This window comes from Ceratosolen solmsi, unplaced genomic scaffold (genome assembly GCF_000503995.2).
Source record: "Ceratosolen solmsi marchali unplaced genomic scaffold, CerSol_1.0 scaffold35, whole genome shotgun sequence".
NCBI classification, from domain to species: Eukaryota; Metazoa; Arthropoda; class Insecta; order Hymenoptera; family Agaonidae; genus Ceratosolen; species Ceratosolen solmsi.
In genome coordinates this window covers 8,213,139-8,232,845 of record NW_011948423.1, presented here as the reverse complement: position 1 = coordinate 8,232,845, position 19,707 = coordinate 8,213,139, and the positions used below count along the sequence as shown (strand labels likewise).

Sequence of the window (19,707 nt, the reverse complement as noted above, 5' to 3'; positions counted from 1 at the left end):
TCCTAAAAATGAAAAAAAAAAAAAATAAACACGCTTAAGGAATCACAACTACATTACAAACGTGGTTGAACATACGATAGTGATACAGTTTTCTTTTCTTTTCATTTGTTATGAAATATCGATAAATTTCCGAATTCCGAGGTCTTGACACAAGTCTCAAAAGTAGTAGAATTTTTATTTAAGTCTGTAAACGCTACATAAATGTACACGGTAAAACAGAGTGTTGCTCGTTGGATTTCCCTTGTGCATTACTCAAATGGGTTAATTAAGTTTTTTCTCAAATTAACTAACGATATAAGTAACTATTTTCCATTTACATTCAATTAAATGTACGTGCTAATTAATAGGCGAGCAAATTATTACGCATCTATTACGTTAAGTATAATATTACATGCGCATTTTTACATAATATTTATACGATTTTGTCAAATAAATTTATTCGATATTAAAAATATTAATGAAGCATAAATTTGTAGAATTTACTTGGTATTTGTGCATTGGGAATTTCGACAAATAATTTTTTTAAGCGTGAAATAAATAAGAAAAGAGATTTTTATTTATTAAAATATTACTCTATTTATTTATACTATACTGGTTTTCTAAAGAACTAGCCTTTTTTTTTAAATACGTTTAAAAATAAGGATAAACAATTGTTAAACGCAATGCGAGAAACATGATTCTAAAGAGCAATAAGAAGAGGACAACTTTATGACGTACCGTGTACATATTAGAAGTACTTTAGTACAGACGCTAATGAAACAGAGGTAAGAGTCAAATTAAAAATAAAAATGAATAACGAAAAAAGAAGATGTATATGGATGCAATAATTACGCACGTCTCTTTGCAATCCTCCTCATTCGCGACAAAAATAACCATAATCTCTCTCTCTCTCTCTCTCTCTCTCTCTCTCTCTCTCTCTCTCTCTCTCGTTCTCTCGTTCACTCGCTTACATCCTCACAGTCACGCGCACAGCTTCTCGTTCACTATCTCCCCGTCTTCTTCCATCTCTATTTTTCTTTCTCTAAGTCCATTAGTTCCTTGGGCGTCCAGCCCTGAGGGGTATGGGGATGGCGCCGTGAGGCAGAGGCGCTACTCCTGGTGGTAGATTTTCCTCCTCGGGCTCTTGCTCGTTCCTGTTCTCGGGCAAATCACCCTCCAGGTTTGCCGGCGTCGTCGGCACATCGCATTCCTCGGTCGGTGGTACGACGCAGCGCAGCGAACGCCTGTCAAAGACCAGCATGGCTGGACATCGCTGGAGTCGGGGGTAGCCACCTTGGCACTGCCAGTAACGGTTACAGGATTTGCCCAATGGCACGTTACCATTTGCGTCTTCGTTACAAAGAGCTGCGTACACAGGACATTTAAATGCTCGATCAGTAGGTAATGGAGGCTTTTAAGGATCTTCAGACCGAAGGTCTGTTAAAGATAATATTGTGACATTGTATAAAAAAAAAAAAAAAATAATAATAATAAAAACAAAAAATAAAAACAAAGACCAAATACACAACGGATATTAATGTTAAAAATCTTATATAAATTCTACAGCTTCCTTATGAATTCAAAAATACAAATCATTCGTTTCAGATTATTTGAATAATGTCCTAATTATAAACTAGAATTTATATTGATATTGATTATCATCGACATCATCATCAACATTATCATCATTATTATGATTATTATTATTATTATCATTATAGATTAGTTACTTTGACCTTATCGCTGTGCATTTAACTTTAATTACTCGTTTGATTTTTATACTCGTTAGATCCTCACATAATATCAGTTTTTGCTTCAAGTAGAGTAACAGACTATAAAATTATAAAAAGTTTTGTTTACTTTTATTAACCGAAAATCGCGAGTTTAAGATATTTTACAGATTCTCGATAAGGTTTTACATTTATCCTATTGCTAGCAACGACGTTCAAATCACTTGAATTTATAGTTTCGCTACTTCAATTAGAATTGATGTTTACTAAGCAAGTAATTTATCAATAATTAAATATTGCGTTTACAATGATAAATATTAAAAAAAAAAATTTTTTTACTTTTTCTTTAAATAAGGACCGAAAAGCATAGTACTTTAGTATTTTAAACGATAACATGAAACTCTAGTATCATTGAATTACGACAAAAATTTTAATTTTATCATTAACCAGCAATATGAATTTCTGTTAATTAATCTTTAAAATTTATTAAGTAATAAATATAAATTTTTTAATGACAATTTAATTTTTTGTTTATCCCTTATTCATAAGCGCACCATGCTAAATGCTTTTCTATTTTCGAGAAATAAAGTAAGTTTTAAGAAGCTTTAGAATTACGTAAAGACAGTCGGATAACAACGTTACTCAATAATTGTTAATTCGATTATCAGAAGTCAACGAACTGTGCAAACGTACAATCTGAATTCACAATAAGTTTACTCACATATAGCATGGAACATACATAAACTCGGTTTAATAATGAAATACATACACTGACACATGACAACATGAATTTCCCATTCATAAGCAATCACTTTTTCCGAATTATTTGGTGCGTAAGAAAGCTTATATTTAATTTAGCCATTAATGGCCTTTATTCCCAATAATCCTTCCACGGTATTTTATAGCCTCTGTCGTTCGATTATCATCAAAAACTAAAATCTTTTAAGACTCTGCACTCAAATATACACAATTTTGATAATCATCTTAATTTTTTCTTAACCAACTTATTTGCATAGGAAAATAATACTTTCTAATCCCGGCATTCTGCTTCTCAAATACCCAAATTATGTTTCTCAATCACTTAATGGTTGCAATATTCCATCATTATGCAACTGTAACACGTTGGATATCCCATCGACTCTATAGAGACATACATTTAAATTACGCGCATGATTCTCGAAAACTAGTATATCGGACTCAATTGTTTCACGAGCAATTCATCTACGAGCCGATTTCAATCCTAATGGGATTAAGTAAATAAGGTCGCTCTAGCGTAACTTACGGTGCTTCTGGCATCCCTCTACGTTCTCCGGCCAATCGCAGGACCTCGCCCGTTCGTTATACAGGAGTCCGCCGATGCAGAGCTGCTCAGTAGCTGTACCGTTCCAGCAGGTCCAGTACCTCGTGCAGCTGGTCTCGTGACCGAATATGCCGTAGAGCCAATCGCAGTGCTCCGCGGCTATGGGGGGGTTCGCCTGGCGCTTACCGTCGCAGTAGTTCGCCCTCCAGGGATAATCGCAGCCCTCGGTGACTCCGCGATGCTTACCCGCGAATACTAAACCGTTTGGGCAGTCGAACAATTCCGGACGACCGTTCACGCACTCCCAGTAGCGATCGCAGTACTCGATGTCCCCAACGACGCGCGACTTTGTCTGGCAGGGGTCCTCCTGCTGCTGCTTCTGGGCCTGAGAAGCTGAAATAACATCGCAGAAGTTTCTTAGTTTGGCTCTGAGTTATTATCAATTATTGGCTTTTCAGACGTCAGCCAAGTGATTTTTAGACTTTGCATATAGATGCTCGGCATAATGATTCCGGCGAGCAAATACAGACACCTCAGTACTTATGCCACGTCTTTCGTTGGCGACGGAATTCGGATAATATATAACAAGTTGGATATTTATAATACGCTCGAATACTCATGTAAATATTTTTTTTATACACATATAAAAAAAAATGGTGCACGTGTACTAAAACTAGTATTACATTAGGTGAGGATAGGCTTTATGTTAGCAAACAGTTAATTAATGCAACTTTAATATCTTCAGAATGTCATTAAAAGAAAAAACAGAAAACAAGAAGAAGAAAAAAGGCAATATATTTAAATTATTCAAATAATATATTGGAACTGTACTTCTATTATCTGAAAATTTTCATATAAATTTTCTCATATGCATATTGAAATATAACATTCTTATTTAATTCTAAATTTATTCATTCTTTTTAAATTTGATCACGTGTACAGTAAAACATGTATCAATACAATATATGGACTCACTTATGTATTTTCAGATTTATGTATTTATAATTACAAGAATTACATATAATCTATGAAGATTCTTTCAATTATTAAATTTTATATCATCCTTAAATAATGTAGATATGTCGTTGAAGAATATAAGAGAATCTTATGAGAAGAGTTGATAAAATAATTTCATGATTGTGTGTGTTTAAGCTGTTAATACTTGTCGATTATCTGATTTTTAATCATTTATATATATATATATATTCATTCAAATAATCACAATTGCAATTTATACCTTTGGTAAATTTCTCAACCGGAAAAGTTAGTTTTTTTTTCATGAATCGAAAGCGCTAATAAGAATTAAAATATCTTATAACATACAATTATATTTAGTATTTAAAATGAAATCAATGAAATTTAGCTGGACGAAATATTTAAAATTTATGCAAATAATAATATGTGAATAAAAATAAATATTTTATTCACAAACATTTTAAAAATAATAATTTATGTTCATTAGTGTCTTCGATAGAAAAATAATTAAATAAATATTTAATAAATATTAAATCAATTGTGTATAAAATATATATATGTTAAGAAATAATTTAATATCTTGTCGCACAATATTCTTTCATAAATTGCATATAATATCGACACCATTAATTTTAAAAATTTTATTTTACGATTAATTTTATATTTTAATAAACATAAAGTTAACCGATCCATTTAAGTACAACTATTATGAAATAATGAAGCTTAGCAACAGTTATAAGGGTAATTGATTTAATACAAAAAAATCAAGGAAGTTTGGTTTATATTTTAGGGCAATAAATTACAAAAATTATACATTTGATATTCTCTCAATTTTCCCTCTTTCTTGTCTGATTTTTATTATATATTTAATACTACATTATTGTAGTTATTATGAAATGAATAAGATTTTCAGGAAAAAAATAAATAAAAATTACAATTTTCATTATATATTTTGCACGAGGTATGTATAAAATTTCATTTAAAATAAAATTAACTAATAATAGTAAAATAAGAGTTATGACACAATAGTATTTATAAATTTAATTTCAATCTATTTAAATTTATCTATCATTTGCGCATATTTTCTATAAAATTTTTCTCCATCTTAAATTATTTTTCAATTTTCTTATAAGAAAATTAATTTATCATATTGTGTTAATATATTTAAAAGTAATTTTTATAAAATAGTAATGTTTTTATATATTATCAGGGTATATACTTTTACTCTACTCGATATTTAAAATAATTTTAATTTAACGTAATAGTTAAAACTAATGAATACACTTTCAAAAGTTTTGTATTAAAATTTCAAAATATTATTTGAAGTTTTTTAAACTCATATATATATATATATATATATATATATACAGTGATTGAATTAAAGTTTCTTGGTGCTGAGATTAATGAAAAGTTTATTTATATGTGAATGTTTTTCTATAAATTAATAATACACTATTGTTAATTTTAATATGAGCTATGGTTCAATTTTTTTGGCATTGAATAATACGTAATGTTGCTATCGTACTTTTTTGATATTTTGTTTTTTAAATTATTAAAACTTGGGCGATTGTAATGTACAGGTGAGGCGGGAGAGGAAATAAATAGAGGATGAAGAAAGCGATTATATCTAAGCGAGTGTGCATACAATTTTATGAGTGAATTTATGATAAAGAAGAAGTTAAGATTAAGTTTGAAGTAAATAATCGCACGATTGAGGTGGGAAATGTCGCGGAGCTATGCTCTCAAGAGTGAAAGTGACGAAGCCTCGGTTCTACGGGTTTAGCCTTGACTTGCAACCTTCATGTAGATTTTCGATCAAGATCCGCCCCCTTTATAATCAAATATTCTCACACATACTTAATTTTCAGAAATCATCGTTCCGTCAATTTTAAATCTCCTCGAATTTATTTGCTCCCTTTAAATACTTAACATCTGAGCTATAAAATACTTTTTTAACACACATCGAGGATTAATTATAGGAATTAACAATTTTTTATTACTCTAAGTTCACTTAATCATTTGCTCAATTAAAATTTCCAAAGTTAAGGCTTTTTAGTCGAAATCGAAAATTTTAGTGAAAATTTCATATATATAATAATAATGACAATATAAATAAATGATATTTAAATGTATCTTTTGCACATCGTAGGTCCTTTAGACTTATAAAATATTAAGTAATTATGTATTATTCAGTAAAAGAATAATTCAGTAAATAAATACGTAATAAATTTGTTAAATTAAATAATTATACTTTATTTACATTGAAATGTAATAGTATTTTTTAATTTGAAATTCTGGCAATTCGATGGCATAATTGTTATAATGGAAGTTCAACCGATACGATAAGTCGATAAGGCTTCCTTTAATGTATTTCATTAAAATTCTGTGCATGTTAAAAGAAGTGCCATAAAATCAAGTATGATTAATACTTTACATCATTCGACTTACATAACATCAAAATATTAATATACTGAAAAAAATTGTTTTGACCAGTTGTTGATTAAAAATCCACCACTTATTTTGTACACGGGTACGGTCGAATGCACAGTGAAATCACGAATATATTTAGTAGCGGACTTTCCATTTATTTTTTTTTTCTTCTCTTTTTAACTTCCTATTCAATGTCGTCTGGACATTTCGAATATGTGCACACTTTCTCGGCGATTTTGTAATTATATATGATTACGGAGTACTGCTAATGTCTGCGAATCGTAAGAAAAAATGTGCTATATATATATGCATTAAACGGTCTATGAAGATTATAGGATCGTAGATGCGCTCATATGCAATAATTATAATATAAGTTAACAACTAAATGAAAGTTGGATTCAGTGCATCGATTATTTCTTAATCCATGGTAACACATTTATCGTTTCTTTAATAATTTAATAAAGATAATTAATCTTCAAGTCGTTGGAATAATTACGATTCAAATATAAATTATACATATATATATATATATAAGCGTAAATTAGAAATTAGAGATTAGTACCTTACAGGCGAAATGTTGTAAATAATACTTTTATCATAATTGAAAGAAAAAAAAAGGAAAAAAATTTTTTTTGCCACAAGTAATCAGGATAAAATTATATAAATTAAAATATCTCTTTAAAATATGAATTTATTTCACGTAACTCGACTATCAATATTTGGTTATTTTATTTTATAATTTTAAAAGAGATATACTTTTAAACATAAAATGTTTTAATGGTTCAGAAATTAATATATTGTGTAACAATTTTTATGCGTATACATGAATATTTTATAAAAATGGAAAGTTATTACATGACTTCAAATTATATCACTGAAAAATATTTAAAAAATCCAATAATTTTCAATAAAATAAAACAATGATGTTAATTGTACGAGTGAGATTGATTTTACAAAAACTTATCGGTATATAATTTATTTATAATTTCGTCGTATTATTTCGTCGATATAATCGTATGACTGGATTATCGTTATATTGACGCATGAAAGAAGCATTACATTAAATAAAATTCATAAAAATTCAATTGATCAATTGAATTTTCAATTACATTTACTATTACTATTTTAATAAATTTCTTGAGTTTATTATATATCATGAATTAACTGAAATTTCAATTGTTGTATGAATCTTACAAGGCTTGGGCCTACTTTCGATTCAAAACACATATATATATATATACTATATATACTAATTATTCAAAATTGTTGAAGTAGCACGTAATACAAAAGGGAAGGATAAAGTTGAATGTCGTTGCAGCTAGAAGCCAAACAAAAGTTTGTATCATTTCATATTCAAAGAGAGACAGGCAGAGAGAGAGAGAGAGAGAGAGAGAGAGAGAGAGAGAGAGTGACTTGTGTGCGCGTGTGTGTAGAGGGATGCCGGAAAGTGCGTAAGCAGATAAGGAAATTAAAAATAATAGCCAGTCAAGAGGACGTCAGAAAGAGTTTCCGTGCAACGTTGCGCCTCGAATTATAAACAACTGGCTTTGAGCGTTCACAGACCCCTGAAAACATTGGCCACTAATCGCATATGTACACATTTTGAAAGGGACACACACGGGAAATATAGGCGCGGCTTTTCTAACGAGCAGCCTCAAATGCCCGAGCCACTGAATAATCATACTCTCTCTTCGTTTCTACTGCCTTTCTATGCACAAAAACTCCATAATTAATTTTTAATTATCAATATTATAAATAATACTGTAAGATGTCGTTTTAGTTATGTTTTTATCCTTCTTTTGGACATTTGTTAATCATAGTTATTTTTACCAAACGTTATAGAAAAGTTAGCGATATTTTGTCTTCTTCGGGTATGTTTGATACCGTAGAGAAAAATTTAATTATTCATGACGATAATTTGTTTTCAAAATGCAACTTAGCAAACTTAATAAATAGTATTATTAACTTCTAATACTAGATATTGACAATAATTTTTTTGTTCTAACAATATCTAAAATCTAAAATTAACGAACTTCTGTAATTTTAAATTGATATTATAATAATTGAGAATGTTCATAAACACGAGATTTTTTTATTTACGAGATAATTACGAGATAATTGTTTATTTAAATGACAAAATGATTGAAATCTTGCCCATGACGATATTGTTTCAAGTGACTTTGAATTCTAAATTCCATTCGATCTGGTTGCGTTTGCAAAATTGTCAAATCAATCCGAAATCGGTACACTGCCATTTCCCATGAATCCCTTCCTCTATTCTCTAACGCGGACTTATCGAACGGAAAAGACATTAACATTTCATGATGCAATAATACAAAGGAGGGCAACACGTTGCATAAGTATTTCACAATTTTTTTTGTTGCGTTGCTAGCGACTTAATGTTGTTTGTTTCGTTGTTTGAGGAGTTATCTTTTTTAATGTTCCTTTTAGACTGGCGGAAGCATCCGCTCACTGAGAATAAGATTTTAACAAAAGCACTATCGCTACTTCCATTCCATTTCTTCAGTGATTATTTATTAATTGCTTTAAAAAATTAATTTATCAATAACAATGCTGGATAATCTTGGGCGCCTAATTGATGTGATATTACTTAATTAATTGCCTTTATATTTATTTAAAGATTTGCTAATTCTATAGTTATTAATTTTAATTATATACTCTAATGAGTACGAAAACTGATAAAATTCGGTATGAATGAAAAGTGCTAATTGTGCTCTAAGTACACACCGTTGTGCGCGCGTGTGTTTAACGGAGACGCGTGGTGGAAAGATTTATCTTCAGTTTTATTTTCAGTCGAAAATCCCTAACTGACCTGCATACAAGTTGATCAATTTCACATAAATTCTAGTAAGTTGTAGTTATATCATAGCCAGTTGAATTAAGGATTTTGTTTGTTTTTTTGTTACTCTATAAAGAATGAACATAAATTGTAAAAGTTCTAGTTTCTTCTTATGGAAGTCATAAGATGACGTAAATAAGACATTAATTTGTACGGGAGGATAAAAAACATTTTCATGGCTCACTATCTTAAAAACGGTATTTACAATAGACGCTAAATATTAAAAGTTAAGCGTATCATTTTTGTGCAGCCGAATCATTTTTCGTAGGAAATATTATATTTCATAATAAATAAACATTTAAATAATTATACGTTTAATTGGATGATTACGACGTTAGGCTTCAATATTATCAATCAAACGAAAAATCTTATGCGCTCACGGACACATTATCTTTGACAACCGTATAAGCCAAGTTCACTTACATTAATCATTTATACTTAACGTCAATCATTAGGTAATAAGGTAAGACGTATAACGAATTCAATTCACGCCGATGAATTCACTCCATAAAGGATAATTGCGTCATCGGCAACGCATACGGTATTACCGATTATTGAACGATGCCGTTCAATTCGAGATCTGATGAAGCGGTGCTGCATCTCGTCACATAATCCCAACGAAGCCGCCGAAGCGAGAAAAAAATATATAGAAAAAAATTCATTATCCAACAAGTGTCACACGAGTTGAAAATCCGGCTTTAGATACAAAATGACGGCACGTCTCGGTAACAGCCGATACGGAATTGGCCGAACCGAACGTTACATACGCGCGTGCGCTCTGAGCCAATTACGGTTACACCGTTAAATCAACTTAACAATCAACGACTCTTGAAAGACCGAATCAATTGTCATGCGGAAAAAGAACTGTTAATAAGCTGGAAATTCACACTGCATTGACTTATGATGGTCGTCAATTGACTGTAACGAGACGTAACTCATTACAACACCACAATGTAGATAATATTGCTCGCTGAACCGGATTATCGAAACAGCCGTTACAAGTACTCTTATTTACGGATGATTCAAATTTCATAAGCTGCATGCAATGTTTAAATCTAAATTTTATCTTTGACGTACGTCGGGCATCGGGAAATAATTATCAAAGAATCTTTCCCGTCGAGCTTCTTCATCTCATCAATTTTTACGCGTCGCGCTCAATTTTAATTAAATGGACATACCTGTAAAAGATGTTTTTTTTAATAGTATTATTAAATTCCAATACTATTTGACGAGTAAGAAGCATTTATCTTACTGGCACATCGCAAAGGATCCCGATTGAGATATCGTCGTCGAAATCATTACATTAGGATTAAAAAGCCGCGGTCGATCGACGCTTATAAAAATTATCCACTCATTCTCGTCGTCTTAAATAAAGCATAGCTGAACAGTACATTTTTAAACGATGGACAATGGCCATTCTTACATTATATTGTAACAAGAATCGAAGAACGTTCGATAATATCGGGCTGCTTATTAAAATAATAATAGAAATTTCCCTGTCAATGTTGCTTTTGCCATTGTCCGCCTATAAAATCGAGGGCGATGCGGAATTCCTTTCCACCTCGCCCGACTCATTCGGCGCTTCCGAGCTTCGGCTCCTATTCATCTTTCACAAAAATTTTTAGCAAATCATGCCCCCCCCCCTCCCGATCCTCAAAATCCACACGGAGCGGGCGCAAAAAGCAAGGTTAATGTACCCGTTGATGACTTCCCGACAATAGCGTGCATCCGTCCTTTGACTCCACGCCGAAAAAGTCGCCGAACTAATTAGCCAATACGGAAGGGAGTCGCCGCAATGAAAGTCTTTGTATCCGCGAAGCGGAAGAAAACGAGAGCAGCCGCAACGACGAGGCGCATCCACGAGACTTTGCCGTTATCCCGCCCGAAGGTGAGCGGCGGGTGGGGGGAGGGGCGGCCTTTCTCGCCCCTCTGGCTTGGAAGTTACGTAAGTCGACGGCGATACTTACTTTCCCTTCTTTTACGATCGTAAAGAGCCGCGCACCAAGCCATTAGCGGAGCTTTACGTCGCTCCTTGTAGAGCCCGTAATTTTCGGAGTGCGCGAAAATTCGGACTCCCCCCCCCCCACCCCAATTGCACCGTTATTATCCACTCCTCCAATACCCTCGCCCTCTTGACCGTCAACCGTCATTATGGATTATTTCCATTATTTGCGCGCTTGGTTTTCTCCAAACCCTTTCTCCCTCTCTCTCTCTCTCTCTCTCTCTCTCTCTCTCTCTCTCTCTCTCTCTCTATCTATCTACGGGCGCACCTAATGCAATAAACTCTAGCAATAACCAAGGTGCTTGCGAGCTTTGTCCTGTGCTTCTTTGCATTTTAGTACTGACAAAGAGCAAATTCGCGCATTAGGGACACAATCGAGCGACTGTTTATAGAGATACTCACTGTTAAAATATAATCGATTTCGCGCAATTTACACTATATATATCAAACAGAAATGCCGTTACTTCGTCACTTAATTACACTTTATTGGAATTGCAATGTAATATGTAATTGTATAATTTGGTACATTCGAAAGATGTGCGAGTGTGCGCAACTTTTCAAAATTGCGTTTGCTTCTTTACTGGTACATGGCTAGAGGCCATGAAATCATTATGCGAGAATTGTTTAGAAATGCCTTTTGGGTGCGTGATCCATAAGCGGCGTAGAGTGAAATTAGTTTTGAAAATTCGTTAACATGGTGCAACGACATTTATAAGCTTCTCTATGTACTCGTGAGTCGCTTGCTCAACGTTATTATGTGTACGTCCCTAATAATCGGTAATGATGACTTTGCATCATTAAGAAACGAATGTAATCAACTGTATTTCGTTTTATAATCCATAACTTCGTTTGCTGTCGTTTGACTGCGTGACAAACGTTCGATTACCTTCCAGTCGATATGATAATCTATTTTTATTTCCCATAACTTTAAAATAATTATTTCAGATACATGAAAACATGCACATTATTTGATTCGCTTTAATCATAGGCTTAATTGTATGATCGACTGCGTCGAGCAAGTGCAGGAAAGATCGTTTGTGCAATTAATTTGAGCTTGCAATAATAATGTGAAATTATATGAAAAGTATAAATATAATAAGCAATCGATTAATTATAAAATATATCATATTTTCTAATTGAACGGGGAATTATTTTCAGAGAGAATGGGACAATTTCCACATAATTATGCGACAATTTGAATTTCTTGAAACACGTATTGTTCGAAAATGAAATATTTATCGATAATAAAATTTTACTAAAATATTATTAAGATAATTTTATCGAAGTCAATTACGATTCAATTTTAAGAAAAATGAGAAATTAATTTCATTTTCATTTGCATTTTATGTGCATGGATATTATGAAATCAGCGTTATTCCTTTTCATCACTAAACGATAAACGAATTGGTTCTATAGAAATTATTAAAAAACTATTAACCATCTATTGTACACGTAATAATAAATTTTTCATTCAAACGCCTATCGTCAATTTCAATAATAAGCTGAATATATTCGTCACAAGCGTATGTAAATATGATTATAATAAATTGCATGCAATAACGTTTCTCAAACAGAAAAAGGGCAGTTTTTTTTGTATTCCGAAATAAATTTTTTCAATGACAAGGATTTCATTTGGCTAATATATATTCGTTATCCATATATAATCTATTTTGCAATAACATTATAATAATTTAATATCAACTACAGTGATAAGATATGTTTTATTAGATGTACATCTTTTCGTAATTCCATTACTAATTTTTTTTTTCTTGTAATGATAAAGCAATCAAACGGCACACTACGCGAATTTCTTGACCTCGGATAATTTAATTCGCAATTTCTCTTAATAGTACTGTATTAGCATCAATTATCCGATATTAATAGTAAAAATCATTAAACTTCATTTAAATTTCTCGGATCGATAATGTTCCTTTGCTCTAGTAAAAGTGAAAGCTAGCGTGCTTAAGCCAAAAATACCATTACTCTTGGCTCTGCGTAGCAGACGAAGAAGGAAAAAGATAAATACATAGAGCGTGCGAGAGAGTGGGGTGTTGCTCGATGCGAAGGTGCTCGTGGGTTGGGTGCAAAGGACGGAGGTAGCGTCGAATTAAATTCCACACTTTGCAAATGAACCGATGTTGGCCAAGTGTGTGCTGGGAGTAGCGACGAGCCCGACCGAGAGTCCCCCGATAATCGAGCACTCGCGCACGTTTTCACTCGTTTAGAAAGCAACGCCTGGTTGGTCCATCTCGAAGGATCTCTGGCGCATGCATTATCGGCGTCGCTCTGTACGCGCCGGGCAAAAAATAGAAGCCATGGAGCCAGCGAGGCCCCCAGAATGGTAGCAGACTAGAGTAACTCCAAGGACCCGATAGACGGAGCAAGTAAAGGCGTGATCGCGCATGTTTTCGGGCGATGCGAGTCACTTTCATATTTTCACTCGTCGTGCAGGGAGAGAAAGTTCTCTCCGTCGGATGTGTGAAACTTGACGTGAGCGCGCTCACCTCGCCAATCTCACACGCTGATTATGACCCGCGCGATTCCCCAGCATCTCGCCCCTCCTTTTCCCATTTGATCTACGCGGTAGCTGTTCTTTTTTGTTTTGTTTTTTGTTTTGTTTTTTGTTTGTTTGTTTGTTTCTATCGACTTTTTCGTTATTCTTGTCAAATTATAGTCTATTAGACATTGTCGCCCAAAATTTCAGCCTCTCTGCTTCCTGTAAAATTTTATCCTCGCTCGGTGGTACCTTTCCTTCGTGAGATACTTTGTTAACGGAGGCAACTGGCTGCTATAGGCTCAAAACAATTGAGTCTAAGCGATCTCTTTCCTCGCGGTTATCGACTTGATCATGTTTCTATGAATTGTTCGGACAAACGTTTTAATTTTATGATCATCCAGTATAGTGAATGACGTCGGTTATAAGTGAGTGAGTCGATTAAGTCAGTCGATGATATAGAATGGAGGCTTGTTGCTATTCGAATTCAAAATGCTTGTGGTTGAAAAGCTTAGCTTTATGGGACGAAGCTCTCTTCATCGAATAAATAAATAAGGTTTAAATTTAGCCAATTTTAAATACTCATATTTAGTGGCACATGCGTTATGGAATTTCATTTTACAAAATGTACAAGCGTTTCGACGAATATTCCGTTGTAGCTGATCTCTTAAGAATTCAATCTTTTCTCCATATTCGTCTTCGTTAGTCGTAGGTTTAATCATTGTCGAGATTGTGAAAATAAGAAATTTATATACTAAATATTAAAGTAGAGTAATTATCAGTACAGTTATCGAATCTCGATATCCCGTAAGAAGAACAATGAGAAACGTTAACGTAATCGTTGATAATTCCTACGTAGCCGCGAAAGAAGTATAAAATAGCTGAATCCAATTATCGGAAGTGCGAATAGAAAGCAAAAGTATTTATAACAACATCGATTTTTCTATGCTACGTAATGATTTTTATCATTATTATCGTTATAATTATATCGATTGAGTATTATCAAACTGTCGAAATCGCTGGCTCTGAGCGCAACAAGTACCAGAACAAAAAAACCATATCGCTTCCGGAAATCAGCGATAATATTAATAAATTAAGCAATGTCAAGTAAGAATATTACTGATTGTTATGCTGATAATACAATGAAATCGCGCTGACGACTATAATGTCGCATTTTTATTTCTGACCTCGGTTACTGATCTTAACTTCTGGACCAGTCTGTCCCAGTCTCCAAGTAAGCCGGGGTAAGCTTAGATGGATGGGAATCTGCTATAGGACGAATCAATCGAAAGTTCGAGGTGCGCCCAGTTGCTTTTACAAATGGAATTGCCAGTAAGGTACGGGCAAGTTAGAAACGATCGTCGCTTCGCCGGGAGTGCAGCATGTCATTACGCCGGGATCAAAAGAAGTCGAAAGAAGATGATGATCGAGAGTAAAGTATACGATAGCCGTTGAAGAGGAAAAGTGAAACAAAGAACTCGGAGGAATAAAGCAGGCGGCTTACCTCGGACGGCTACGAGGAGGATGAGGATCAACGGGGCAAGTGCTCGTGTCGTCATCATATCGGCTCTCATGGCTTCTTAGCCTCCCGTAAAAGTAAGGATGGGCGTTCGGCGTTCGTTCGACGTTCGACGTATTTTAACGTGGGCGCGCTGATCTCTCGGCCTCTCGTCCCGGAGTATTATCTAGTCGGTGCCGCTGGTGCGTCTGCGGACAGTCTCGCCGTGACTCGGCTACCGAGCGCTGCTACCGAGGAAAACAAAAAAGGGGGTGGGGGGAGCGCGCGCCAGAGCAACGGAGCCTCGGCGAATGACAATGTGCCGCCCGCCGGGGAGTCGCGTCCCGTCCTCTTCCGCGGGAGAGGACTGAGCCTCGGCGCATACGCGGAACCGGCCCCGCTCCGGGATAAGGGGACGGTCGCCGCGCTTTTGGGGCCTCGCGGCCGATGATGAGCCCTCGTCACGGAGTCGAGCTCCGCTCGAGAGGAAGGGGACTCGAGTCTACGTCCGTTCGAGAAACGGCCGTCCGGCTGGACTATCCGCTCTCTTTTGGCTGCGCCAGGAGAGTCGACCGCTCGACTCGCCTACTGCGCACATACTCGACTTTCCTCCTGACACTCGTACTCGCTCAGCACAGCCGAGCCTGCCTGATTTTCATCGAGCTGCATCGAGAGCTCACCAAGTCCCGCGGAGATAACTAGTCGCATCGTTAGCCCAACGGGAGCATTCATGGGGCGTCACGTCGGAATTTCCACTCCTTCTCTTCCGCGGCTTGAATAATCTTGCGTTGAATGCGGGACGGGGCGCTTTACCCTATCCATCCACTCTTTTTGACATTTTACATTATTCCTGATTATTATGCCGGATTTAACGCACCCACACGCACACGCACACACACACACACACACACACACACTCTCTCTATCTCTCTCTCTCTCTCTTTCTCTCTTCCTTCTTCCCTCGCCTTATATCCATCCACCATCTACCTCACGTCTCGCGCACTTTTTCAATTTGTTAAAATGCTTATCATAGAATTCTTTGTGAAGGCTTTATTTTTATCTCTCATTTTTTTTTTTTTATGTAATTCACTTATGGTCCTTAATTGAATGTCTACTTAATAACAACAATTACAAAGGTCATTATCATACAATGGACTTGCATTTTACCACAAATATGTCAATTACATTGATATATTAAGAGAAGGGTGCACAATTTTTATATTATAAACCTTCCGATAATATTAACTTTTTCTCTATGTAACTATCTTATGTAAGTTGTTATTTAAATAGAAATTTAACTTGCAAATTCACTTACACGTGTATGTTTAACGTGTATTTTATAACAATTTACATTTTTTGAGAAACTACATAATCAACGGCAAACCTTATATTTTAATTTTTAAATGATGTCACTTATTTATCTTTCTTCTTAGGTTCGTAAGTCTTTTATATTCGAGGACAAAAAATTTTATTGCACTAGTTCTTTAATAATCATTCGCATTGAAGTAAATGATTGTTGTGTAAATTTAAAGATTAATATTTAGTTTTAAATAATATAGTATTCATAAATATCAAAAACTGTATAATATAAATAGATAATTATATTTATTCATGAAATTGCCACATATTAAGCGTGTAAAAAGTAATTTAGTGTTTTGAGTTAAGGTTTAAAGGCAAAATATTCTACTACCTTAATTTAAAATCAACTTTTTACACAAATAAAGATATAATAATATAGAATAAAGTATTTTCAATATTATATTAATATTGAGAATGAATATTATTTTATAAATACTATTAATTCAATTACTGATAATTTTTGCTTTATAAAATTAAAATGTTCTTTATACTTCCCTGGCAAACTGACTGAAACTATATTATTTTTTCCAACATGTAATTTAAAATACAGAGTACATGATTTTTGTTTCAAAAATTAATTTACGCTAATTGGAAAATCTATTTGATATACAATTAAGATAATATGTAAAAGAAAAATAGATATGTAAAATTTTTAATTCTTGTAAGCATTAACTAGAATTAAAGGAATAAGTATCTTTTATTGCAATTAAATTTACAATGAAAAAACCTAAGAATGATTATGAATTTTCAAACAACGAGCTACGATTAATTTTGATATTGTCTGAATTATTTTCGCATGGAATTAAAAATTGCAGCTAATATTACTAATTTGTTGGAAAATATAGAAATATAAAAAATGATTATATTTTTAAAAAATATTATATATAAGAGGACATACAGACATATTTGCAAAAATCAACTTATTTTTTATAATATTTAATGCCGAATTTTTGGTAAAATATAAGCATAAAAAGAAATATAAAATACGTTTTTTCATATTTATCATTTTATTAATAATGTTTTCGTGCATTGTCTATTCAAATATAAGAAAATTTTTTTAATTCTATCATGTACATTCATTGAAGGAATAGCTGACGATTTAATATTATTTTTAAATTTAGAAAACAAAAATCTATTTGAATTAAGAATATAATTATAAATAGTTAGTCATATTTAGATTTAAAGACTATTACTTTTAAACAAAGCTCACTCTAAGTTGTTAAATGAATTTAGAAAATATAAAGATCCTACATTTCTTACAACATGAATAAGCAATAATTATATAATATATTATAATTAATTTTAGTAATTTTAAATATACTAAATTACCATATATTAATGCGTAATATAGCGTAGCCTAATGAAACATACACACACGCGCACACGTACGCATACGCACACACGCGCGCACGCAAGCACGCATACGCGCACACACATACGCATGCGCACAAACGTGTATATATATACGTTTTAAAATTTTTTCATATTCTAAGGAATTTTATTATTTTATAATACTTGCTAACGTATTAGTCAATAAAAATTATATAAATATTAATGAAATTGGAACATCCAATGGCTATAATATCTATTTTAATATGGTTTTATTAAGATTTTGAAAGAAATCTTCTTCAATTCTTTAATTCAACGTCTACGTAGATTTAACTCTTTAATATCCATTACGCCCCTTAATTGCCAGATCCATACACTCAGCCACGGGAGGAAAAAGAAACTTGAAACAGTCTTTCTCCCAGTTCCCAGGTAACATACAACGGCAACAAAAACATAAAAGACCTTCAAGATTAGACAGGATAGCGTTGGATATTATGGTAAACAAACAGGACATAGTCGCACACCAGTGCCTTTACAATTAATTATATCAATGAACGCTATCGCCTCATCGGCATCTCCCGTTAGAACACCAGTCACAAGGAGGTGAAACCCCGGCTGCGTGCTTATCAGCCTCGCGTACACACGCACGTCTCGAGAAAATTTCTACGTGAAAGTACGCAAAGTACCGACACTTACCTGTATTCGCATCGTAAATTCAAATATCTTTTCCTATACCCATAATTTTTCGTACGCATGAGAATTCACAAGATTGTCATTTTTCTCTCTGATCCATCCAATTATACAATAATGTGAATACATGCGTGCGGCGCAAATTGGGGCGGGGCGGGGGGGGGGGGGGGGGGGGGGGGGGGAGTTTAAGTATAAAAATACAAAGTATCTGTCTGCTAATATTGTATGACATGTAAAGAGATTTATAGTGTAAGTATTATTCACCTGTGAATTGCTGCTGGAAATAATTGCACACGTTTACAGGCATTAAAGCGAACAGATTTTAATATTTCTCATATATTCGATAACTATTCTAGTGTAAACTAACTGCTCATGTTCTTTCATCACCTTTTGCAGGCGTGCATCTGACACGGATTAATCGATTGTAAATACAAAAAAATAATTAATTCAATTCGTTAAAACAAACATTTTTATTATAAGAGAAAGTAAAATACATTATTCTCCTCATATATTTATGTGAATTAAGTAATTTTGCAAAGTTACATTTCTACTTACAGATCATAAACTTAAAGAATTGAAGTTAATTTATCTAATATTATGATTTTATAGTATTACACTTGTTAACTAAAAATGTATTATTATGTTATTTGAAAGAGCATGTAAAAAATGTACAATGGTGTATTAAATAAATAATGTTTTTTAACGACTCCAATTATGAAATTCACATATTTAAAATGTATACAATATGAAAATAAAATATATAAAATGTACAGAAATGCAAGTTTATTCCAATAAGATACCGATCTCTTTATCTGATTTTATTTTTTCGAATTTCTGATTTTCTTTTTCCGAATATTTGATTATATTTTACCCGATATCTGGGAGCACAAGATCGGAATAAGTTATTCATAATAAAAATTAAGCACGCATACTACTCGTAATCATAAAAGTATTACTATACTTATAAAAAGATTGTTTCCACATCAGGTAATTCATCATTTTATTGATTTAATTATTTATTTATAGGTAAAATTCTAATTTATCAAATGTGTTAGTTAATG

The 19,707-nt window shown here is 33.2% G+C and overlaps 1 protein-coding gene across 1 annotated transcript; it reads right to left on the bottom strand.

Annotated features, from left to right (window-relative positions):
• Nucleotides 1–622: 622 nt before the first annotated feature.
• Nucleotides 623–15,743, bottom strand: LOC105362324 (chondroitin proteoglycan-2). The gene is made up of 3 exons (XM_011499742.1): nt 15,275–15,743; nt 2,992–3,402; nt 623–1,344 (listed from the first exon to the last, which is right to left on the bottom strand). Exons 1-3 carry the CDS (start codon nt 15,342–15,344, stop codon nt 1,031–1,033), a joined length of 795 nt encoding a protein of 264 aa, XP_011498044.1. The 5' UTR covers nt 15,345–15,743; the 3' UTR covers nt 623–1,030.
• Nucleotides 15,744–19,707: the final 3,964 nt, after the last annotated feature.